Source organism: Vanacampus margaritifer, chromosome 15 (assembly GCF_051991255.1).
Source record: "Vanacampus margaritifer isolate UIUO_Vmar chromosome 15, RoL_Vmar_1.0, whole genome shotgun sequence".
NCBI lineage: Eukaryota > Metazoa > Chordata > Actinopteri > Syngnathiformes > Syngnathidae > Vanacampus > Vanacampus margaritifer.
In genome coordinates this window covers 17452292-17477973 of record NC_135446.1, presented here as the reverse complement: position 1 = coordinate 17477973, position 25682 = coordinate 17452292, and the positions used below count along the sequence as shown (strand labels likewise).

General features: G+C 40.9%; 2 protein-coding genes across 4 annotated transcripts in view; both read right to left on the bottom strand.

Moving 5' to 3' along the window:
- Positions 1–10029, bottom strand: part of efnb3b (ephrin-B3b) — a 65112-nt gene extending 55083 nt beyond the window's left edge. Inside the window, exon 1 of one of the 2 annotated variants that reach the window (XM_077544564.1) lies at positions 8885–10029. In XM_077544564.1, the coding sequence (XP_077400690.1) occupies positions 8885–9000 (116 nt within the window). In that variant the 5' untranslated portion in view covers positions 9001–10029. The remainder of the gene's footprint in view (positions 1–8884) is intronic. The other variant, XM_077544563.1, reaches the window with a different exon arrangement.
- A 2420-nt stretch (positions 10030–12449) lies between these two features.
- Positions 12450–25609, bottom strand: wrap53 (WD repeat containing, antisense to TP53). 2 transcript variants are annotated; one of them, XM_077544073.1, is made up of 12 exons: positions 23197–25609; positions 20641–23119; positions 19342–19672; positions 19083–19263; positions 18915–19010; positions 18713–18821; positions 18245–18333; positions 17569–17792; positions 15134–15348; positions 14927–15030; positions 14723–14860; positions 12450–12925 (listed from the first exon to the last, which is right to left on the bottom strand). In XM_077544073.1, the coding sequence occupies exons 3-12, from the start codon at positions 19553–19555 to the stop codon at positions 12694–12696; spliced, it is 1602 nt and encodes a 533-aa protein (XP_077400199.1). In that variant the 5' UTR covers positions 19556–19672; positions 20641–23119; positions 23197–25609; the 3' UTR covers positions 12450–12693. The 2 variants fall into 2 exon arrangements, with proteins under 2 accessions (XP_077400199.1, XP_077400200.1); XM_077544074.1 differs by having other exon boundaries at positions 19411–19672.
- Between the last annotated feature and the right edge of the window lie 73 nt (positions 25610–25682).

Genomic DNA, 25682 nt, shown 5'->3' with positions numbered 1-25682 from the left:
TAATTCTCTTAGTTTTATGTTAAAAATTCACCTTGGAATGGCAACTAACAGCTTGAAGCCGCTTGTTGTGAAGTTCCCTGCCACCATATAATGCAAATCAAGACAAGGACAACCCGTCCTGTTAAAAACTCGTAAATCGGGTCACTCGTAAAACAAGGTACCACAGTATGTGTATTAGCTCAATACATGTTGGGAAAACATGCCTTGACTACAAAATGGCCTCATGACAGCATCTTTGAGGAAAAAAATTGTCATCAAACCACAATGACAACTTTGAGCAAGGATTAAAGCGGCAAGATTACACGATGCAGATTAACCTCTTGCCATCCGACGACCAGTCAAACTGGTCAGATTGAAGCAAATGAGATGCAAAAAAAAAAAAAAAACGCCCCAAAAGTAAATAATCAGTATGCGGGCGGGCCAACCGGTTCAGGTTAAAAAAAAAAAGCACTAAACACAACAAAGATGGCGAGATAGGCGGGCAGGGAATAACGATCTTCCGACGGCATTTGATATCGTTTCCATGGAAACCAAAAAGGAACCAAGCAGGAAATGCAAACCCCCCCAAAAAAGTGGGGCGGCAAATGAAGTAGAGGTGGAATGAAGGGGTGAAAAGGCAAAAGGGGGAGGGGTGTGTGGGGGGTGATGTGGTGTGTAGGGGCCAGTCCAATGATTCCTAATCCCCTTACAGACAGCTTTGTTGAGTGATTGACAGCCTAGCGCACCATGTTAGCGCGCAGGACATGGCGGGGGAGGAAGAGAAGGGAGGGTGACCATTACTAGAGGGATTATCTCTCCCCTGGCTTTACAACCGCCCCCCCCTACCCCCACCCCCACTCCACATCACCTCATCACCGCTTGATAGGGTCAAGTGGTAGCGGTCGCTTTCTGTTGTTTTCACGCCCAAAAACGGCCTTTGTCTGCCTTGTTTTGCAAATAAAGGCAGGAGTAATGACAGCAGTGGCGGCAGCGGCGGGGGAGCGAGCAGGCATGTGTTTTGGGGGTTGGGGGCGGGGGGGGGGGACACAAACAGCCCACGCAGGCTCGTATACAAGTCCTCGCACCCACGCCTGACGAGCACTCAAACTACCACTCCGAAAAGGTTGTTTGATTATCAGGCCGCTGCAGCTGGCATCGTGTGGAAAAAGAAAAGTTTGTGAAAAGTTCATTTTCGGTCCCCAGTTCACGCAAATAAGGTCAGGATTTGCAACCAAATGAGATTCGGGCATGCTTGTAACTCGGCACCGCACATTCATCAACTCCACACACCAAAGAAGGAGAGCGCTAATAACCCCGCCCACTCTCACCCTTTGTATCAGCATTCTTCAAGCAAAGAGAAAAATGGTGAACAAAGCCAGTCTGGGACGCTGCAGTGATGACTTTGTAACCGCAGTTCAAGTAGTAGAAGAAGAAATGTGTCAACCGACCAATCGGAGGTCGTTATTGTCGCGCGTCAAATTACACAACAAAACAGAGGGTGAAAAAAAATTGAAAAGTCGGCACTTTCCTCAGCAACCTCCAAAACATAATATCGCATTTATGACACGAGCCCCCATCCAAGTTATATTTAGTACAGGAAATGGAGCGTGAGTTTTCCGAGGTCGCGGCGCAACAACGGTGGGTTAACGCCAAAGCCAGATGGGCCGCGCTCTTTTGAGCGCTAATTACGACTGTGCGCGCACACAAGGAGAAAGTACAAAACCTGCGGAGCTCATGAGAAGGGCTGCGAGGGAAACCGGGCCCGCGAGCAGGCTTGGGGGGGTAACGGAATGCATGTACTGCCGTTACGTAATCAGATTACAACACAAGGGTAACTGTATTCCGTTACAGTTACAGGGGGGAAAAAACATTACAGGTACATTTATTAAAAATGGGGATTACAATTTGTGTGAGAGTGTGAGAGAGAGAGAGAAAGAGAGAGCGCATTTGAAAGTAATCAAATTCCATTACTTTAACTCATTGACGGCTATACACATAAAAAAATAATTGTAACTATTTCTATTAGTTTAACATTTTTTCCCACTTTTGTTAACAAAAGTATGAAAACATCGATTTTTTTTGTATTAGAACAAATATAAAATTTGTGATTAATCGTGAGTTAACTAGTGAAGTCATGCGATCAATTAAAAATTATTGCCTGACAACCATTTTTTTATATTCTTTTCTTTAAAAAAAAAATTTGTTTAAAAAAAAAAGAAAAAAGAAAAGCTTATTAAAAATTAGGGGCAAGAGGCTATTAATTTTTTTTAATTTTAATTAATTGCATGACTTCACTAGTTAACTCACGATTAATCCCAAATTTTATATCTGTTCTAAATGTACAAAAAAAAATTATATTCTAATAATTCTAGGTTTTCATACTTGTTAACAAAAATGGGAAAAAAAATGTTAAACTCATAAAAATAGTTGAAAGGATTTTTTGACGTCTATAGCCGTCAATGGCAGTGAATGTGGCCTCTCATCAGAGTAGCCTGCATCGGTTCGCGCAACAGGGCGGCTGGGTCAAATAGACAACATTGAAAAAGGTGATCGTGTGAAGTAAAGGTCCATTACAGATGATGGGTCGCCATGGCAACAACTTCTCTCCCCATTACAAGTCTGAGTACGAGACACGTGGGTTGAAGCTTTTAAACTCTTTTCTTTCCCTCCAACTTATTACAGGAACCACAGATCTGCCAGTTTTCTGAGGGTTTCATGCCGAGCTGATCAAAGTGCCGGTTGGGCCCAAAAAGTTTCTTTAAAAGCTTACCGGATTCCACCCGGTTGGACCTCCTGCGGCTGAACGTGGCGGGAGGTGTCAGCGATGAGGAATGGGAGGTTTTACCCACTCGCATGTGGCCAGGAAGCGGCTCGCTGCGGTTCTGACCCGAAGACAATCAGTCACTCTGTCTGTCTGCTCCATCTGAACCGAGCAGAACTACCCGACCGCACTATCTCTTCTCCTGTGACTCGACTGGCGCGCTTCACATACACCACACCTCTAAATATTACAGAACCGTTAAGTGGTACCTCAAAAAAAAAAATTAAAGTTTACTGTCAAGTCGTGTATTTGAAACAATCTGCTTATCTTGGTGTAAACAAACAACGCAACATGCCATTGGCATGCTAACGGTTAGCATCGATAGTCACAGTTGGTTTGCAGGATTTAAAAAACAGTTAAATTCTTTACATACTACTAAATCTTTATATTATTATGTTATGTTCTATCTTTTCATAAACTACATGATTATAGAGTAGGGGTGGGAATCTTTGAATGTCTCACGATTCAATTCCGATTTTTGGGTCTGCGATTCGATTCAGAATCGATTTTCGATTATGAAAGATTGTTTTTATTCTAAATGACTTGATTGACAATGATTTTTGCTTCAATCTATGGATGTGCAAGGAATTGTAATGATCTACTCCAGTCTGACTCGCTAATGCTAATTAGCGCGCTACTCGCGACACTTTTATCACTCAAAAGAACGGCTCCACACTGCAAAAAAAAACTTTTATTGGAATAACTTCATTGTGACTTTTTCCTTCTACTCTCCAACGTGGCTACAACTTAACAGTGTATTAGACCGCGTGGAACCACACTGCCCCTAAGTGGCCAAATCGGGTACAACATGAACAGCGCTCCCAATAAAGGCACACCCAAACAAAGGGAAGACAGTATAAAATAATTAAAATAAAATCGATTTGGGGACATTTAAAATCGATTCTGAATCGTTTACCGGTAACTCACTCGAAATGCAACGCTAGGTAAGAAACTAGTAATTTTTTTTAATTTTACCAGGGTGTTTATTAAATATTGCGCACAAGTAATACACTTTAAAAAAAGAAAATTCATTCAAACTCATTCACTGCTATTGACGGCTATAAACGTCAAAAATTCATTTGAACTATTTCTATTCGTTTAACATTTTTTTTCCACTTTTGTTAGCAAGAGTATGAAAACCTAGATTTTTTTATTGTACATTTAAAACATATAGAATTTGTGATTAATCATGAGTTAACTAGCAAAGTCATGTGATTAATTACAATTTTTAAAAAATGAATCGCCTCTTGTCCCTAATTTTAAATATTTTTTTAATGAATTTATGGCAGTGAATGAGCTAACAGAACCACCCTGAAAACTAAATTTTTTAAAAAAAACAACTCACAAACAAAATAAAAAACTCAGACAAAAAGATTTCTAGTAACATTTTCTCACTCTCATTTTTCCCCCCGTTGTTGTTTATAACAGAAACACTTAGCCTAGTTAGCTTGTCTTTTATCCGGTGCCAATTAGCAGGCGATTAATGAATTATTGAGGCACTGGAAGGAAGGGGGGGGGGGGGGGGGATTAACGTCTCCAGGAAGGGGATCGTTGTACTACAACATGCGTGAGGAGACCACCCCTTCAAAAAAAGATCCCCTCTAGCATCCATTTAAGAAAGTAGTGACCTCCCACCTCTGTTAAGAACGTCACATCAAGTCAGGGGGCAACGAGAAGCAACGTCACGTCATCTCAACAATCATATTTATGCACATTAATTCATCTGAATGAGTCATAAAAGTCTACCCGGTGTGATGTCATCGCTCTGTTAGATTCCAGACCAACCCACAATCAATATAAATATAAAATATACTTCATAGCTTAGTAGCTTCATTGTTTACTATTCTCACCAGCGCAATCATTGTCCATAAATAAAACAAGACTAGAAGAAAGGCGGGTGCTGGTGTGGGACGGTGAGGGTTCCATAGGTGGACAGAGCGAACTTCAAAGCGGCGCATCAGGAGGTCTTGGAGGTTAACAACGTGACAGTCCATTTGCTACACCGACTTGACGTGAGGCGCACGTGATGGAGTCGGACGACTGCGTCCACTCGCCTCGAGTTCACAAGTCCAAAGCAAAGAAAGGAAAGGCGGCAGAAGTACTCACATGTAGTACTTTACTACAACAACAGATACTTGTGTTTAAAAAAAAAAAAAAAAAAGGGACATAATGAAATAAACCTAAGTACAAAAGAATAATTATTATTTTACTGTCAACTAAATACAATACAAGCTAGCGTGTGTGGGCTCAACTTTGATGCAATCAAAAACGCTAGCTTCGTTAGCCAAACGATGGCTTTGCTAACGCTGTAAACTGAAAAACCAAAAAATGCTAAACTAATGCTAATGATCACAACTGAAAAAAGTTCAGCTGCCTTGTGTGTGTTTTTTTTAAATTGGTCGGCTAATTTTTGAATGCCAGAAGCAGAGGTCTGTTATCTCAACTTTTATGCGTTCAAAACATTAGCTTCGTTAGCCAAACGATGGCTTTGCTAACGCTGTAAACTAATAAACAAAAAAATGCTAAACTAGCTAATGATCATAACTGAAAAAAGTTCAGCTGCCTTGTGTGCGTTTTTTCAGATTGGGCGGCTAATTTTTGAATGCCAGAAGCAGAGGTCTGTTAGCTCAACTTTTATGCGTTCAAAACGCTAGCTTCGTTAGCCAAACGATGGCTTTGCTAACGCTGTAAACTAATAAACAAAAAAATGCTAAACTAGCTAATGATCATAACTGAAAAAAGTTCAGCTTCCTAATGTGTTTTTTCAGATTGGGCGGCTAATTTTTGAATGCCAGAAGCAGAGGTCTGTTATCTCAACTTTTATGCGTTCAAAACGCTAGCTTCGCTAGCCAAACAATGGCTTTGCTAACGATGTAAACTGAAAAACAAAACAAAAACGCTAAACTAGCTAATGATCACAACTGAAAAAAGTTCAGCTGCCTAATGTGTTTTTTTCAGATTGGGCGGCTAATTTTTGAATGCCAGAAGAAGAGGTCTGTTATCTCAACTTTTATACATTCAAAACGTTAGCTTCGTTAGCCAAACGATGGCTTTGCTAACGATGTAAACTGAAAAAACAAAACAAAAACGCTAAACTAGCTGATGATCACAACTGAAAAAAGTTCAGCTGCCTTGTGTGTGTTTTTTCAAATTGGTCGGCTAATTTTTGAATGCCAGAAGCAGAGGTCTGCTAGCTCAACTTGTATGCGTTCAAAACGTTAGCTTCGTTAGCCAAACGATGGCTTTGCTAACGCTGTAAACTGAAAAAACAAAAAATGCTAAACTAATGCTAATGATCACAACTGAAAGAAGTTCAGCTGCCTTGTGTGTGTTTTTTCAGATTGGGCGGACAATTTTTGAATGCCAGAAGCAGAGGTCTGTTAGCTCAACTTTTATGCGTTCAAAACGCTAGCTTCGTTAGCCAAACGATGGCTTTGCTAACGCTGTAAACTAATAAACAAAAAAATGCTAAACTAGCTAATGATCATAACTGAAAAAATAACTGAAAAAAGTTCAGCTTCCTAATGTGTTTTTTCAGATTGGGCAGCTAATTTTTGAATGCCAGAAGCAGAGGTTTGTTAGCTCAACTTGTATGCGTTCAAAACGCTAGCTTCTTTAGCCAAACGATGGCTTTGCTAACGCTGTAAACTAATAAACAAAAAAATGCTAAACTAGCTAATGATCATAACTGAAAAAAGTTCAGCTTCCTAATGTGTTTTTTCAGATTGGGCGGCTAATTTTTGAATGCCAGAAGCAGAGGTCTGTTATCTCAACTTTTATGCGTTCAAAACGCTAGCTTTGTTAGCCAAACGATGGCTTTGCTAACGCTGTAAACTAATAAACAAAAAAATGCTAAACTAGCTAATGATCACAACTGAAAAAAGTTCAGCTGCCTTGTGTGTGTTTTTTCAGATTGGGCGGACAATTTTTGAATGCCAGAAGCAGAGGTCCGTTAGCTCAACTTTTATGCGTTCAAAACGCTAGCTTCGTTAGCCAAACGATGGCTTTGCAAACGCTGTAAACTAATAAACAAAAAAATGCTAAACTAGCTAATGATCATAACTGAAAAAAGTTCAGCTTCCTAATGTGTTTTTTCAGATTGGGCGGCTAATTTTTGAATGCCAGAAGCAGAGGTCTGCTAGCTCAACTTTTATGCGTTCAAAACGCTAGCTGCGTTAGCTAAATGATGACAATTTTAAACTCCCAGCTGGCAGTATCTTCACCTGGTTTACTTTCCATCTCTTTTTTTTTTTTTTACGATGTTTGTGTCATATTATCCACTGTGTTTAAAAATAAAAAAGAAAAACGTCTATTTTGACAATGCAAGGAGTAAAAAGCACATATCTGTGCGTTCAAGCGTACAAAGTAAAAGTAATGTCAACTCAAAATTCGCAACTAAATATTTGTACCTCCCACCGCTGGCTGTAAAAGTGCCTGCCTCAATCCTGGAGCTGCAACACACGGCAGCATAGAAAGGGAAAAGCAGAAAGTGCATGGATGTGTGTAAAAAAAAGAAATAAAGTGAAGGACGGACTAAGCTGATTAAAGTATGAATGCTAAGCTTTGTGAAGGCACACAATGGCGTACAACAGGCTTTGTACTTTGCATATATGAGCAACCCCTTTGCAGATGACTCAGAGTGCGGCGTCAAAGCCTCGCATCCCCACTAATTGCCTTTCAGGCCACCATACGCTAAACTCCATTAGGGAGTAGAGCACGAAGACACCTGTAAGGGCCCCAAAACCAAGCCTGCTAGCAGTTAGCTTGGCCACAAATCTAGGAATGAACCCCCCCCCGCCGCCCTTCTTTTGGCTCCACGTCCAACCCTGTGGGCTGAATCCACCCACTGCTGACAACAAAAACCCTCATTAGAGGCTTCACGCCTGGCTCCACAACGGGAGGGGGGGCAGGGGGGGGGGGCTCCCATACACTGTTGCGTCCCGCACGGGAAGAGGAGAAGCCAGGCTGGCCGTAGCCTCCAGCACACCAACGCAATACTAAAAAAATAATAATAAATAAATGTAATGAAAAAAAATGAAAAAAAGAGAGAGCGCCTGAGTGTGAATTTGTAATGCAAAGACGAGAAGTGCATTTCTAACAAATTCCCACATCTTGGTTACTCCTTGGCCCGTGAGCACAAAATGCCTTAAAGGGAGGTAGTGCCGCTCAGTTTTTAGAAATTGAAAAAAAATGAAAAAAAGAGAGAGCAATGATGATGACATGTCAAATCGGTAAAATTACAGAATGAACAATACTGAGCTCTCCAGAAGAGAGAGAAAAGAAAAAAAAGTTCAATCAAATCATCTTTTTCCATTGAAAATGAAAATGAAAATTCCACCTTGGACAGACAGATGGACGGAACGCCACTACTAGTACGGTGCGAGTATTACTTACTAGATGAAAGAATTGTGTGAACGTGTCGCTATTCAATCATATCGCTTAAAGTTAGCTTTAGCATCAAGCTAGCTTACAGGAAGGCTTAGTAGACTTCAACACCTTTTTTTTCTTCTTCTTTTTTTTTTAAGAATTTGTCCACTAATTGTATCTGCCAAATCAGTCTAAAAACGACTACGGCTTTGCTGGACACTTTTCAGAGAGCGGATATTAAAGCCAAATGATTAGAAACACCTCCAACAAAAGCTATTGTGCTGGATTTGTCATTATTAGATTGTGCAGGTGTTCCGAGCAGCTGCTGTGCATTGGACTGTCTCGAAGGCAAACAAAAAAAGCAAGAATGTTTGTCGAGCAAAAAAAGGTGTGTGGCCATTTATGTTTTTTTTTTTTACTTCCGCTGCTGACTTGTTGCATTCAAAAGGAATTTCAACTGCCAGAGGGGACACTTTTTCCTCTCTCGGCGTATGCAGCCAAACAAGCTCTTGGAAAATACAGCGGGAGTCTATTTCGGACCCTCAAAGCAACCGTCCGCGGACGGCTTTTAAAGGATAAACATGATATTTGGACTCGCTGACATGACAGGAAAAAAAAATACTTTTGATCCCACTTCTGTCACCACAGGTGGCAGACTCAAACTAGAAGAAAAAACGTTTGACTCTTAAAAAAAAAAATACATCTTTGTATCCTTACCTCTCGTTGAGAGAATTCCAGTAGATGGGCTCCATGTTGCTGGTTGTGGTTCCCAGTAAATCCAGTACAAAAGCCAGCAAGACCCACAATCTATTCACACTCCATAGACGCGCCATCTCCAAATTCAGAACCACAAGTGGGTAAAAATAAAAAATAAAAAGAAAAAGAAGACTTCCAAAACTGGAGGTGAGTCAGAACCTCATGGGGCCAGGATACATTGAGATAAATGGGAAGGGGTGGGGGTTGGGGGGGGGCAAACTTTCTGGACTATTTCAGCAGCATTCCCATGACTTCCACACTAATGTGCCATTCGTGCTCCTTTTGCACACAAGACAAAAAAAAATGGCGTTGGTCCAGGACGCAAATAGAACTCCAGCGAATCCAATGTTGTCAAATGAATCACAAGCCAGCAGCGATTCTCTTGTTGTGCCTCAATTGTCTCAGTTTCGAACAACGCTCCCTTGTTGTGTGTGCACCTTCTCCCATTACCTTGCCCCGATGCCTCATGCAACACACGGTACGACCAAAATGCACAATTGTAAAAAAAATTAAATTAAAATTAAAAAAAAAATCTCCCACTAAAGGTTAAAATGTGCCACCGGACTCCACATTTGTCAAGTCCCGTCGGTGCACATCACAATTCCAGACAGCTCATACATCCACAAATGCACAATTCTCAATTTGAGAATTGAATGAAATACGAAGAATCCAAATGTGGTCAGCTGGGAGCGTCAATTTCAAGAGTTAAAAAAAAAAAAAAGCATCCACACTCTGCTTGGGGAAAAAAAAAAACTTGTGAAGTGCTTTAATTAAAAGAAGAAGACCAAAAAAAGGATAAAAGCGAGCCTGGGTCCAATATACGCGTGTGAGATCCGGTCCGACTGGCTGGCACAACAACACGACCACGTCACGATCCCAACACCGGTCCGACCTGCACGGAGGCTCGCCGCGTACTGGCAGAACCGCCGAGACCCGGGCCGGAACACCAGAAACGAGAGGGGAGGGGGCGAGTGGAGACGCAGCACTTGGGAGCAAAAAAAAAAAAAAAACCCCGTTCTTTGACTGGGAGGCGGGACGCACAGAGCCAACACAATACGTGCAGGCGTAATGAAAAAAGAAGAAAAGAAAGGAAAGGAAAAACGGAGGGTTGTCGTAAAAGTACCTTTATGGCTTGCTCGCACACACCTCCTGATTCGGACCTCTGGACTCGGGTGCGCTTTATCAAAAAAAAAAAAAACGAACATTTATCTTCGATAGAAGAGCAAGAGCGCCCCCTCCACCACAAAACCTAAAAAGACACTCCAATGCTTTTTAGTTATCTCTAGAAAAAGTGACATTAACTATAATCCGTGCGTGTTGTTGAAGAAGTGAAATGTGCCAAGAGGCTAAAAGCAAGGAGTGTGATGAACACGCTTGATAAACACCACACAAACAAAACAAAACAAAACACCCTTGTTTATTTTGGGGGGCCTGCAAGGTCGCCAATTCATCGCAATGAACCCGCTCGGGGTTAAAGTTGTATATTCCCTCAAATTAGGGATTCTACTGCCATCATGTGGTCAAAGCGAGTACTGCAAAACAACAGCCGAACAGGCAGACAGATAGGAGATGGAAATGTTTGTATATATTTAGCCCCCCACCCCCCTCAAATTTCCTGTAGTATATTTGTTAAATAATTTAAACAGAAATGAACTCACCCTGACTTTTTTTTTAAACACAAACAAATGTTTGTTCTCCGTGTTTCCGTCTGCCTTGGCCTCATTTAGCAGGCCGACCTTCAACTCTCCTCAATGACTTCATCCCTTCCCTGGAGACTGTGGCTGCAGGGCCTTGTACCTTGTACACACAAAAAAAAACATACACACACAAACACACAATCAGGAATGTCTCCTGCTGACTACCATCCACAGCAAGATGAGAGCAGCAACACAAAGAGCTCAAACGGGAAAACACACCGTGATGGGAATGAAACTCACACTGAGATTGCTACACGAACCCGCGTGTACGTGCGCGTGTGTGAGTCAGTGTCAGCGCGCAGCACCCTCGCCCGCCTCGTAGCCGACAGATCTCAGCTGCACGTCTTTATCCTTCAGCATCAGTCTGTTCCTGCGTGTATTTGTGAGCTTCATCTCGCTCACGCACACACGCACACGTGCACGCTAGCGACAACGGTGCCACGGAATCAACACGAAAGCTGCAAAAGTTAGCATTTTATATTTCCCAAGAACAGTTGAGGCAATTCTTAAAATATGAGCCTCTACCAAATTGTTGTGTGTACCCAATTATGTGGCCAGCGAGTGCGTGACCTCGTCAACTCTGGATTCCTCCTTGATTACACCTCTCTTCGTTTTTCTTGTCCTCCCTGTTGTCTTTGTACCTACTATCATCCCCTGAGGCGGTGACGGTTGCTAAGCAACAGCCGCCGGAGAGCAGCAGAACAGACCCCCCCCCACCCCCGCATTCCCCCCTCCCCTCCACCCCCTACTCAAAACATCACTCCCCATCCGAGCCTGTGTCTCCAGAGGACCTCGACTATCACGTGCCGGGCAAAAGGTGAAAGCATCGAGTGGTCGGTTAACATTTCCAAAAGCAAAAGGTCGACAGATGCTCAGATACGGACCGCACGGAGTTCATTAATGTGATGCTCTTTAATTGCTTTCAAAGCTCAGGAGAGGAGAAAAGTCAGGTTGTCTCGCCGTGCGACAACCGGATGTTTGATGTCAAACATCAAGTAGTTGGCCACGCCGAAAAGATAAAATAATTAATAAATGTGAGATTGGAGTTGCATTTTCAAGGTTGAATTCATGATAAGAATAGTCGCATATATTTTTAGAACACATTATCGAGATTAAAGTCGGCAAAAATAGTCACATACTTTCGAGAAAAAGTTGCATATTTTTAAGAAAAGTGTTTTGATATTTGTCATCATTTTTCAAAAATAAAGCATTATACTCATGAAATTAAAATTGCAGTATAAGAATAGTCACATTTTTGTAGAACAAAATAGTCACCATTGTACAAGAATGAAGTCGCCTATTTATTTTTAGGAAATAAGTTGTGTACGTTCAAGATGAATGTAACGTTACGTGAGCAGACATCGTTTTGAGAATTAAAAAATATATATTTTCACGATAAATTATAATTTTACCAGACTAAAATTGCAAATTGAGCAAATTTTAGATTAACATTGAAAATAGTCACGTGACATTACAGAATGTAGGCCTAGCAGCATACTTTGAGGGGGGGGGGGGGGATTTTAATGTCATAATTTTACAAAAATAAAGTTGAATATTTTTGAGAAGGTTGGATATTTTAATTAGAATAAAGTTTAGAATTTTAAGATTTGTCGTGATATTATGAGAAGTTGTATATTTTACTTTATATAAAATTTGTAATAATAAAGTTGCATAGTTTTAGAATAAAAATGGCATATTTGAGATTTAAGTTGTAATACAAGAAATAAAAGTCACATTATTGAGAGAGAGAGAGAGAGAGAGAGAGAGAGAGAGAGAAAAAAACATGGAAGTTATTTAGGCAGTATGGGAAAAATTGTGATTAGCACACATTTGCCTCACAAATTCAAATTTATTTGTTTTAAAAGTGTGTTGCATATGTAGACATAATCACTAGCAAATTAAAAAAAAAAAGGTGAATCTCACATGATTAGGTGCAGACTTTAGGCACTACATACAATAAAAAAAAAAGACGTAAAAAAATATGAAGCTTCTCGCACAGTAGTCCTCATTTGCATCCTTGTCGAAGAAAAGGTTTTATGATTGGCACAGTCTCGCCTCGTCAAATTTTTGAGTTCAACTCCGCATGTTTGAAACCTCCTCACTCTGCTCCTCGGCAGGGGGTCCGCAGGGTCCGGCCCACCACAAGCTCAGCCCGTTGTCGCCGCGGGATGCGGCCCCGATTGGGGTCGCGACCCCATCGCCTTCCTCGTCGTCCGAGCAAGATGACGCGGAGTCGCCCTCGCCGGGCCACGGGAACTGCCGCTGGCCGCTGGAGGTGGCGACCAGCGGCATGAACGGATGAATGCTGCACACCCAAAATGGCAACCGTTAGTTTGTTTATTCGGATCCAAATATACAAACATTTTTTCATTCAAAATAATCTAGGGCAGCACACAACACATGATAGGAAGTAATAGCCATTTTTATTTCAATATTTTTGATAAAACATATAAATATTTAAAGCACAGGGGTTAGTGTGTGCCTCACGGTTCTGAATTAGTAAATTGACATTTTAAGTGACTTAAATTGCATATTGCAGAGATATGTAATTAATACCATAATTTTATTGTATGAGAATAAAGTGGTATATTTTTTTTAAAAATAAGTTGTATATTTTCAAGAATAAAGCCAATTTTAGAGGAATAAAGTTGCATATTTTTGAGAAAAAGGCATTTAAGATGACCTTAAAAATTCAACAAAAATGGAGAATATATATATATATATATATATATATATTTTTTTTTTTATTATTATTATTATTTTATTTTTTTATTAGGGGTAAAACCAAAACCGATTTGAACCAGTTTCAGGTTTAACGGCACACGGACTAATGAATCTGTCTAAAAATAGCTTGAACCGGCCGATGGCCCAGTCAAGACGTTATAAATCGTTTTTTATGTTGCTGATACTGCTCAAAACTGCTTTATAAAACAACCACAAAACAGTCCAGTTGCGATCAGTTCAATGCCATGAGAATGAAATTTCCTTGACTCTAAGTCACGTGAGACTTCGTCCGAGAGACCGTGTTTGTGTGTGTGTGTGTGTGTGTGTGTGTGTGTGTGTGTGTGTGTGGGGTTGGAAGTCTCGCGAGACTTGTTGCAGTTATGTGACGTCAGATAACGCTGAGTAATTCTGCAAAAGTAAAGTTACATATTTGCGAGAAAAAAGTTGAAAAGTTAAATTCCCTATTTTTGAAATTAAATAAATTTTACAGGAATAAAGTTGCAAGACAAAAAGTTGTCATATTACAAGAATAGTTGCATATTTCAGTAAAAAAAAGAAGAAGCTATTTTTGAGTCAAAAACTAAAATTTTACAAAAACACAGTTGCATATTTATGAGAAAAAAGCATTTAAGATTACCTTAAAAATTCAACAAAAATGGAGAATATACATATATATTTATTTATTTATTATTATTATTTATTTATTTTATTACAATTTTTTTTTATTAGGGGTAAAACCAAAACCGATTTGAACCAGTTTCAGGTTTAACGGCACACGGACTAATGAATCTGTCTAAAAATAGCTTGAACCGGCCGATGGCCCAGTCAAGACGTTATAAATCGTTTTTTATGTTGCTGATACTGCTCAAAACTGCTTTATAAAACAACCACAAAACAGTCCAGTTGCGATCAGTTCAATGCCATGAGAATGAAATTTCCTTGACTCTAAGTCACGTAAGACTTCGCCCGGGAGACCGTGTTTGGGTTGGTGGGGGTTTGGAAGTCTCGCGAGACTTGTCGCAGTTATGTGACGTCAGATAACGCTGAGTAATTCTCCAAAAGTAAAGTTACATATTTTCCAGAAAAAAAGTTGAAAAGTAAAATTCCCTATTTTTGAAATTAAATAAATTTTACAGGAATAAAGTTGCAAGACAAAAAGTTGTCATATTACAAGAATAGTTGCATATTTCAGTAAAAAAAAAAGCTATTTTTGAGTCAAAAACTACAATTTTACAAAAACACAGTTGCATATTTATGAGAAAAAAGCATTTGTGAGGTTCGAGGTTGAACGTTTTCCCTCCAAACGGCGTGGCTTATCTATCAATTTTTAAAATGTGCACAACATTTGGCCCACCTGTGTTAGTTAATGAGCCCATACCTGATGCCATTGGTGCAGTCCCAATGGGCCTGAAACTTGACATGAGGCTCCAGCAGCTCCTCGCCGCCCGCGGGGGTCTGGGTGTCCCACACCGACACCCCTCCCTCCGTGTCCCCACTCAGCAGGTACCGGCCCGATCTGGCAGAGCACAAACACGCATTGGCAGAAACCTCTTGTGGTTGGAGAGCGACGGTGGACACTTACGGGTCCAAATCAAAGTAGATGCGCTGATTGGTTTCCACATTCCTCTTGAGGGAGAACACGACTTGACCAGGCTCTCGAAGGTCCCAGCACAGGATCTCGGGATCCTGCACATGCGGCACGCTTCAATTACTGTGTTTCACATTTTTTTTAGCATCATAAACCTATTTTTCGATACCATTTTGCGTTTCGTTTTGCTCTCTCTCGTACCTTCCGGCCGCCCGTGTACAGGTAGTAGCCGTCGGGTGAGAAGATAAGGTGGGTGAGGCCACCGTGGTGGCGGGCGGGCAGCAGCGCCAGCAGGGCGCCGTCCTGGCACGAGTAGAGGCCGGCGTTGCGCGAGTAGGAGCCGCAAGCGTACAGAGACTGGCACGGGCTGAAGCCCAAGCAGGAGATGATGCCGCTCTGGCCGCTTTGCTTCTTCGCTGCCGTTTGATGACAAAAAAGGGAAAAGGTTTGAAAAGGGACACTTCATTTTACCATTTTGTCTCACATTTACATTTTCTTTCCCACGCATATAATCTCACACGCAAACTCACGCTCATACATTATCTGTCACCCACACTTTAGGCTCCATCTTAGAACACACTCTCACACACTTGTATTTTGTTTCACACACAAAAATCTCACACACCTATCTCATGTTTTTGTCTCACACACACATTTTCTGACTCTCGCACATTTTTCTCTCTCCCATTCACATGCAAACTCAGTTATTATTCCACTCACACATACCTTTTTTCCACTCTTGCACATTTATCCAACACACACACATTAATTTGCTCTCACACATAGCCTCTCTCTAAATTACACATTTTGTCTCACACTAACATATTCTCACACATGCATTATATATTTCATCTCACACAACACACACATCCCATTTTCTCTACTGCTTTTTCTCACGCCAAACTCACGCTCATACATTATCTGTCACCCACACTTTAGGCTCCATCTTAGAACACACTCTCACACACTTGTATTTTGTTTCACACACAAAAATCTCACATTTTCTCACACACCTATCTCATAGTTTTGTCTCACACACACATTTTCTGACTCTCGCACATTTTCTCTCTCCCATTCACATTCAAACTCAGTTATTCCACTCTCACACATACCTTTTTCCACTCTTGCACATTTCTCCAACACACACACATTAATTTGCTCTCACACATAGCCTCTCTCTAAATTACACATTTTGTCTCACACTAACATATTCTCACACATGCATTATATATTTTATCTCACACCACACACACATCCCATTTTCTCTACTGCTTTTTCTCACGCCAACTCACACATTTTCACTAACACATTGTTTGTCACACATTCTCACTCTCCCACATTTTTCTCTCCCACACACCATATTTCTTCGCTGTCACCCACACTTCAGTCTCCATCTTAGAACACACTATCACACTCTTGTATTTTGTTTGACACACAAAAATCTCACACACCTATCTCATGTTTTTTTCTCACACACACATTTTCTGACTCTCGCACATTTTCTCTCTCCCATTCACATTCAAACTCAGTTATTATTCCACTCTCACACATACCTTTTTTCCACTCTTGCACATTTCTCCAACACACACACACATTAATTTGCTCTCACACATAGCCTCTCTCTAAATTACACATTTTGTCTCACACTAACATATTCTCACACATGCATTATATATTTCATCTCACACAACACACACATCCCATTTTCTCTACTGCTTTTTCTCACGCCAAACTCACGCTCATACATTATCTGTCACCCACACTTTAGGCTCCATCTTAGAACACACTCTCACACACTTGTATTTTGTTTCACACACAAAAATCTCACACACCTATCTCATGTTTTTATATTTCATCTCACACCACACACACATCCCATTTTCTCTACTGCTTTTTCTCACGCCAACTCACACATTTTCACACAAACACATTTGTTTGTCACACATTCTCACTCTCCCACACCATATTTCTTCGCATACCACATACACGACAACTCACATTTTCTCATACACACACAAAAACAGTTTTTGTCACGGACCCTCATATATGCTCTCACACATCCCCCCCTCACACACCTTTTCTGTCACATACAAATGCAGGCAAGTACACAGACTTGCTATTGCAGAGCAATTTATGCTAATTATTGTTTCAGAGTTACATAAAGAGGCCTTTAGAATGTTTTGGCCCAAATGTGCAGTCATCAGTCAAGAAGAGCGCCAGCAACTGCCATCATTATCAAAAACAAAAAAGGCTGTAAACAAAGAGGCGCACATCATTAGAAGCTAGAATGACTCAAATGTTGTTTGTAGTGCATAAGAGACAATTTGAATGCAGCCGCACTGTTTTGATTGCGTTCTTCTTCTTGGCCCGCTCAAGGCGACGAGATGCAAAATGTGATGAGCGGCTGTCGAAACGATCCTTGCCGGGGCCGTCTGTTGACTCGACTCCACTTCTGATTTTGTTGTTTGTTTTTGTCCTTCAACTACACAAAGCTGTCGCCGTTGATTGACTGAAGACAATTGGTTCCGGATACGATGCGTTTACAGCTACAGGATTATGCAAAATTTACTTTCCCCAACTCATACACACTAAGCTGCATATTAAGAACCAACCTTTAATATTGTTTTATGGCTGACCTGTGGTGGGCCGCTCCTCGCAGTCTCTGCCGGGCCGCTCCGTGTAGAAGACCCTGACGGTTTTGTCGAAGCCGCAGTAGAGCTGCGAGCCGTCGGGTGAGAAGCAGAGCGAGTGGGCGGCTGTCAGCTCGTCCAGGTGGTTGTAGGGACGGAAGCTGGCCCGCACCTCCCCGTGGAAGGCGTCCCAGATGTGCACCGGGTTGTCGCGGCTACTGCTAGCAAAGCTGTGACCGACAGATAATGAAGACGCCTTGGGCTGTGTTCATTCATAACCTACTCACTAATCACTATATTGGAATATAGTGGGCTACATAATCAGCAAAACAAAAAAATATTTTTGGACAGGCTTGAATTAAAATCTTATTCCAGAAGGTCTGGCAACCGCCTGAATCTAATCACGCAAAGCCCAAAACAACATCACTGCCGCTTAATTAGCAGAAAGCAAATTAGCCGCGACGACACCGCCGCTTTAATTCAGCGCCAGAAAGTGGCCAATTATATCGCTCCACTGCTGTTAGCCTGAAGCGATGCCTGAAATGTTCAGCTATAACGGGACCCCCGGGCCCCGCTTATTAGGATCCGGGGGCGGAGGCATCAGAAAAGGCGTTAAGAGCACACAAACACGCCGTTTGCGTTTCATTGCAAAGGTCGGAGATTCAACCAGACGAATACTCACAAGCACGAGGGAGGCTCCAGCGAGTTCATTTTGGGGTACCAACAGTAATCATACACGGTGTCTCCTTCAGCCATCTTTAGGACTGGACTCTGGCGCATAAAAAAAAATAAATAATAAAAATAAGCGGATCAATGTACACTTAAATATCTAAAACGAAATTGTATTATCTATTCTGCTTTTACAAAGACTATAATGTTGATTCATTCTACATAATGATGGTTTCTTGAAGTGGCAATATCAACATTGGCCTGATGGGGGCACCAGAGGAATTCTAATGAGGCTCTACATAATGCAATTTCCTTATTATTTTTTTAAGCCACTATAATATTATTTTAAAAAATAAATACCTAAATAAATATTAAAAAAAAAAAACTAATTCTTACAGATTACATGTAAATATACTGAATTTACAAGAAAAAATATACAATGTAACTGCACTTGGTGAATGCTAACCTACGTAAGGCTCACCATCTCTGGCAGCCCATTCCAGTTGTACGTGTAAACCTCGGGAGGAAGGTTGTAGACGCGGAGCACATTGTCCGCACTGTTAGTCAGGATACATGAACCATCCGGAGCCCTGACGCGGGGCGGAAAAGTGGCTCTGATTTCATCCAGTACACAAATGCACAAAGAAGTATGTTGATTTATCCTCTGATGTATTTTTAATTACCATTTGCAACCTTTGAGGTAATTCTCAGGAAAATTGGAGTATTCGTTCCAGGAACTTGTCAGGACTTGGGGAGTCTGGGAAAAGTCTAAGGCAAGGCTGCAGGGGGGGAGGGAAAAGTCAAAGTGAGTCGCGTTAATGCAATTCCATTTAAAAGTAGGTTCAACTTACTGCTGTTCTTCATTAGGACTGTCTGCAGACTCATCCGGCTTCTCCTCCTCTGGGTGCATCTCTCCATCATGGCTCCCATTGGTATTCTGCTGGTACTGCTCTTCTTCTGTGCTCCCACCAACAGTCGCCCCCTCTTCATCTTTGTCTCCATTGTCTTTGGCGTGCAGGATGGCTCCTGTTGCTATGACCAGAAATCACATTTCCTGGTAAAAAAGAACCCCAATTGCCATGACGTCATGAATGAGAAACGATTCTCTACTTTGGTCTTCCTGTTCCATGTCTGCTTGTGTTGGGTCAATTTCCCCACGCAGCCCCTGACCGTCCTCACCCAGGCAGGGACGTTTGGCGGGGGTGAGGCCAGCTTCATCCTGATCCTCCTGGACGGCTGCCGCCTCTTGAGGTGGATCACGGTCCGACTCTGTGTCCTGCCCCTCGATCACTGCAGTTTCAGGGCCCATACCCACGTCAGCCATGACTTTGTTCCTCCCTGGCGAAGGGCTGTCAAAAATGCACAGCTGCGATCTTCCTTCTTTCTGCAGTGTGACTTTCTAAATTTGATGGCGGGCGAGGACATTACAGCACACACAGGCCTGCAAACAAAGAGAACACACACTCATCACAACATGTATCAACTTGAAGTGTTGTTGTTGTTGTTTTTTTGCAATCATTTTGTAAATCAGACGTGGGTACTAGTAACAAGCTACACTTGCATTGTACTCAGGGTAGTTTCAGTGCAATGCAATTTTTACTCATAGTCATGTATTTTTATTAGGAACGAATGCAACATAAAGTGTTGCACAACCAAGAATCAGTTTTAGACCTCATTGTCAAGCTTTAAGTCGAGGTTTAAAGTGTAAACAACTGAAGTTCGTTTAAGATCATTTATTGTTGCTAAATTTACCTTGTTCTTTTATTAAGTCTTGATGTATTGTTTTTGTTAAAGTGTTATTGTTGGAAGACAAGAAGTTGCACATTCCTATTATTCATGTATACTGTATATTTTTTTTTCTATTTGAAGTCCCTGATTAAAAAAAATGCTACTCAGTAGTTACTCAGTACTTGAGTACACATTTACTCCAACTCAAGTAAGTTAGAGGGCTATTTTTTACTTTCACTTGCGTTCATAATTCTAAAGAAAAAACAAAGACACAAAAAATAATACCCAGGAGTATAATTTTGGGCTACTTTACCCACCAGATGGAAAATATATATATATAAATATATTACACTCAGCTTTAAGAAAAGGAAAAAAACTGTTAAAATGCATTTATTACAGAAGAAAAAAATACCAGCTGTACGTCGAAATTTTGACAACAATGGCGTATTTAAAAGCGCCCGAGTAGTTATTCCAAAACCATTCAATTTGAGTGGTACTGTTTGCTTTGATACGTATACGTAACACTATGTACGTTTTCCACAAAATCTAGCTAATCTAGTCTGTCAAGCATGCTGTGCACATACTTAAACTGACCGAAAGTCCCTCGCTTCTATAAATTTCAAACGTTGACGCAAATTGCACGTCACGTTAGCATTAGCATGCTAACGCTTTGTTACTCACCCGACTTCTGGCTCTTCCAGCCCTTCAGTCTCGTGAAATGCCGTTTATATTCACCTTCCATAATCCTGGTTGAGGCGAAAATTCACCGGAGAGTAGTGACGCTTGTGTAGCCTCCACTCGTTCACTGAAATGGTGCAGATATTCTATATCGGAGTATGTTGTTTTTGGGAACGAGTAAGGCCATTTGTGGTGAGAAAGCAATGTGTTCAGTAAGTCTCGCGAGACCCCGTTGGTGTGCGTGATTTCTCAAACAAGCGAATGCACAAGTCAGTTGCTAACTGCTAGTATTTATTTTGTTCTTCAAACAAAACAATCCAATTTATTTACATATCGTTTAGTTGTTCCTTTTCCTCAAATGAATATACGCTCTTTAAAGAAGAAGTCAAGTCGAAAATACATGTTTGCAATTTTTTCTATTTGGTCCCCACCAATCAAAACACGGTATCGTTTCTGACGCAATAATATATTAATTACCGTCAATTGCCAAATCCGAGATAACGTCACAAGTTAAACGGGCGGTCTATTCGTTAAAGGGGAGGGAGCACATAGATATATTGCTGCAAAGATTTATTTTTTTAACTTGACTTCTGCTTCAACAATTTTCGGAGCTGAGCTGATTGGGTTATGTAATGTTAGTGTCAATGTTTTTCGAACTGCCAAATACAACCAGATGATCAGATATGCACATTACAGTACAATGCAATCGTTTATCTTGACATCAAATCGGCAGTGCATCGTATCTAACTGCAACAATTTACTGAAGACGACCAACAAGAAACGCTGTGCTTTATCTTGATAAACAAGATAAGTCAAATCAGATGTTACGGCCAAGTTGCATTACTGTTGATTCAAAAATGTGTAATCGCTGGAAATGGCAGCATCAATTTATGAATTCTGATCAATGAGATTGTTGTCCATTTGGTGTCAGCTGAGATCACAAATGGACACCAAAACCTAATAGCTCCAAGGCATGCATCAAATATGATACATACAGTAAGAATACAAATCCATAAACCACCAAACCCTTTACTGTATCTTAAGTGAATGATGATCTGGCTTAATTTGGCTTCAAAGCTTACAAGTCGCTTATTGATATTTGGTCACGCAGCAACACATCTGATTCCATCCTTTCCTTCCTTCCTTCCTTTCAGCTCAGCTCCAAACTTCAACACTTTTATTCAGTCTGTGCATAAAACACTACAACTCCACTGAAAAAAAGAAGAAAAAAATGGCAAACCCCAAAAAAGGAAAAAGCCAACCACCAGCCCCAAAAATATATGTACATTACAAGGATGTCAAGAAAAGCTTGCTGCTCCGTTCTAAAGACAGGGATGTGATTTGACCAAAGTGAAATTATCTGAAAATTTAGCCGGGGGTCTTGGGGCCGCTGGCACCCAGCTAGGTCCAGGGCAGTGCCCTGGTGGGGGGACAAGGGGGGCTATATTTAGCATAAATTTTCAATGTATATTGAACTATCCCATATAAAATGGCAGTTTTAGTCAACTCAAAATCAGTCACATTCAAAAACATTGGACTGCCTTTGCTTTTAAAAACTATCACTGAGAATATCATCATATCTAACTAATGTGATTACTAAGTTAACACATAAATAATGTTGAAGAGTTCAAATTTCATGAACAAATAATTGTATCATGACCAAATGAAAAGTAACTCATATTAGAGCATACCACAAATGTCTTTGTTATAGCAGAAGATGTTATGTCGGAGTCATGTGCATACACAATGAACTACTAAAAAAAATAATAATAAATAATCTTTTTTTTTTTTGGGGGGGGGGATAAAAAAAAAAAAAAGCGGAATTCCGCGAATTAGCGGAAAAATCACATCCCTGTAAAGATAACCAGAAAGCCCGGTACAAAAACGCAGGTTTCTTGAGCAGTTCTGTCCGACTCAAATTCATTTGTCGGTGAAGCCATCTCGGACTCAATTGTACAGTTTTTAAGGCATGTTGAAGTGGAGAATTAAAGCAAAATTCCTTATGGGAAACTCAAAAACATCAACATACAAATGTACAGTATTTACAAAGCACCAATTTAACTGATGCGTGTGTGTGTGTGTGTGTGTGTGTGTGTGTTTGTGTTTATTGGTATGTGTGTGACTGCATGTGACATGGCGCAAATTGTTAAATTGTGTCAAAAGTCTTGTTTGCTATTTGTACAAGTCTTCAGTTCAGCCTAATCCACAGCTGCAGGGCGTCGTGGTGGCCCCGTATCCAATCAAAAGCCAAACCGGCATTTTTGTCCTTGCCAATCCCGAAAAAATCCTGCTGGTAGGTTAGGAGTCGGGACACCCTTTCGGAGCAGCCCGTCCGAGGTGGATGATGATGATGATGGTCATGGCTCACTGATGGGATTACGCTGTCCCTCATCACATCCAGGAAGCTGCAAAAGTTTTGAGTTCGCTGGGTTGGTTTCATCTGGTTGACAGATGATTGCGGCACACAGAAGAGGGAAAAGTCCTGCGAGAAGACAAGAACGGGGACATGAGTAAACTGAGCAAGATGTCAACAAGCCAATTTGGGCTCATATGTCTTACCAGTGCCAAAGGTTCGGACCCCGTGGTTGTTTCTGAGCAATCTCGTAGACACGGCAACATCCATTTGCTAAGAGTCCTGCTGGAGCTACACACTTTTTTGTTTTCCTTTCCAACCTGTCAAACTCCAGGGAGGAAGGAAAAAAAAAAAAGTCCTAAAAAAAGTTTTTGTTTTTCTTAAAAATAAAAAAAATCATTCACTCCGACATTAATGGCGCATCATGAGTTTTCCTTCATCCATTCACAAGCCATCTTGCAGTCTACTCTGAAAGGTGATAGAAAAATATGGTTAAGTACAGGAGGCCTCCAGTCTTTCAGTTCATTTTAGGAATTTCTTTTCAGTGATGCCGCCATCCTCCTGTTGTGCTCCCACCCCCCCCAAAAAATGGTACCTCACAGCTTGAATTGAACAAAAGTGCATAGGTGAGTCGGTTAGGGCAGGGTGAGTGCTGGCAAGGACTGAGCCCGGGACTCGTATTGCCTCTCAGTTCCTTTTCCGACTGGCGTCGCCCTGCACTCCATTCCACGCACAAAAACAAAAACAATGGAGGCCAATCCTTGGATATCTCCACTCTGCACCACAGTCTCAAAAAAAGCTCCAGTTAGGCAGAGGTATTGTCCATCTTTCATCAATAACACCACTCAATGTCCATTAATGGCAGAAGCGCACTTGCAGACCCTGCCCATTTTATATGGGAAACAAAACAAAAAGACATTTGGGGGGGGGGGGAAATGCACCCACTGATATCCATGTGGTTTGTAAACAACCAAAGCTCCAGTATGGAATAGAAATAGTCCTTTCTTTGAATTCATAGTCACCATTTGTACGATCAGGATTGTAGAGGCAGTGTGTTCAACTCTCTCTATCCACAGTTTTTTCTCCTCCACACACACACACACAAAAAAAAAAAACACCTCTTTGAAGCTTTCTTGTATTTTGTTTCCATTTTTGAAATCTTCAGAGGAAAAAAAAAAAAATCAGCACGGGTTTCTTGTCATTTTTTTGGAATACATTCAATATTTTCTTAAGAAAGAAATACACTTCACATGGCGAGAATGAAACAAAAAAAAAAAAAAGTATCACAACTTAAGAAAAAAAACCACAACAAAAATAGCAGCCCCAAGTGCTCGTTATCTTAGTCCAAATACTTTTTAAACTTTGTATATAATGTATATATTTGTATATATTTCTCATAAAAAAAGAAAACATCATTATCAAATTGCAACAACGAACAAGTAACAATGCTAACCTTACATGCATCGTTAAGATGCTGCAATTGTATTTTTTTTCTCAATATTTCATTCATAAGTTCGAGCTAACAAAAGGCAACGTGATCGCACCCCACGAACCTTCCGATGGATCACCCCCAGACCGAACTAGAAACATCAACGATATATTTATATATATATATAAAAAAAACATACACTTGACATACACTGTGCTGAGCACTGACACACATCGCACTCACTCTGAAAAAGAGCTAATGTCTCAATGGCCACGCACCCGATCCAAGTTCTTAGGCACAAATGTGCATTCATACACAAAAAAAAAAAGCACATTATTGAAAATGAGTACCTGTAGTCTTGACTCATTTCTTTCAACAGTAAATGAACAATCTCGCACGCACGCACCAGACCGCAATCTTCAACTCATGTGATATCCAAAAAAATTAAAAACACAACCGAGGGAGTTCATCACCTAAGTGGGAAGAAAGAGCTGCTAAGAGAAAGGATGTGTTGTGCAATTACCCTCTCTTACTCAACACACTCACAAAGTACAAAATAAACATGAATGGCCACTTTCGTCTCACACATATTGGTAAGCAACTTAAAAAAAAAAAGAAAAAAAAAAGACATTGTGCACACTGGTGTATTACTGACAAGAACCAATCACACATTCACAAAAATATCCACTTCTACGACTAAGCTCCTTTTTTTTTTTTAGGATTTTTTTTTTTTTTTTTAGGCAAGTGCAAATCTTCAAGTTTTTATAATCCACTTTTCAATAGCTTTACTTTTTTTTTTATATAAACGTAAAAAAATGCAAAACAGAAATATCAACAGTGTTTGTCTTTCGAGAAAAAGGATTTGCTCGCAACGTAAAGGTCCCCGACTTTGAAACGACAACCCCCACCCACCCCCACCCCACCGAACCCCGCCCGTGTTAACACTTCCAGTTGTGATGCACACATACCGCATACACGCTGATTCTGAGCACGCACACACTCACAAACACACAGACAAAAAAGAAATATTCAAATCCCATCTCAATAAAGTGCATTAGTTCATTATAAGGTGCTTAAAATGTTGAGTGCCAGAGGATACCCATGTTTCTTTGAAACACATGCCCCCCCCCCTTGCCCCTGCTCCACTGGTGCGGCAGGGAGCCCCTTTTTGTCACAACCACAAGAGGAGTGGCGTCCACAACCCTCCCTCCCCCAAGACCGCCTCGTACCTCCTCTTAGGGCTGCTCCCCCACCCGCCCCCCC

Excerpts from the sequence above, each read along its gene's own strand:
- wrap53 (XM_077544073.1), bottom strand. The coding sequence starts at position 19,555 with ATGGCTGACGTGGGTATGGGCCCTGAAACTGCAGTGATCGAGGGGCAG. Across the intron at positions 19,264-19,341 it reads CATGGAACAGGAAGACCAAA|CAACAGGAGCCATCCTGCAC; the intron begins GTAGAGAATCGT and ends TTCTGGTCATAG. Across the intron at positions 15,031-15,133 it reads TGTACACGGGCGGCCGGAAG|GATCCCGAGATCCTGTGCTG; the intron begins GTACGAGAGAGA and ends CCGCATGTGCAG.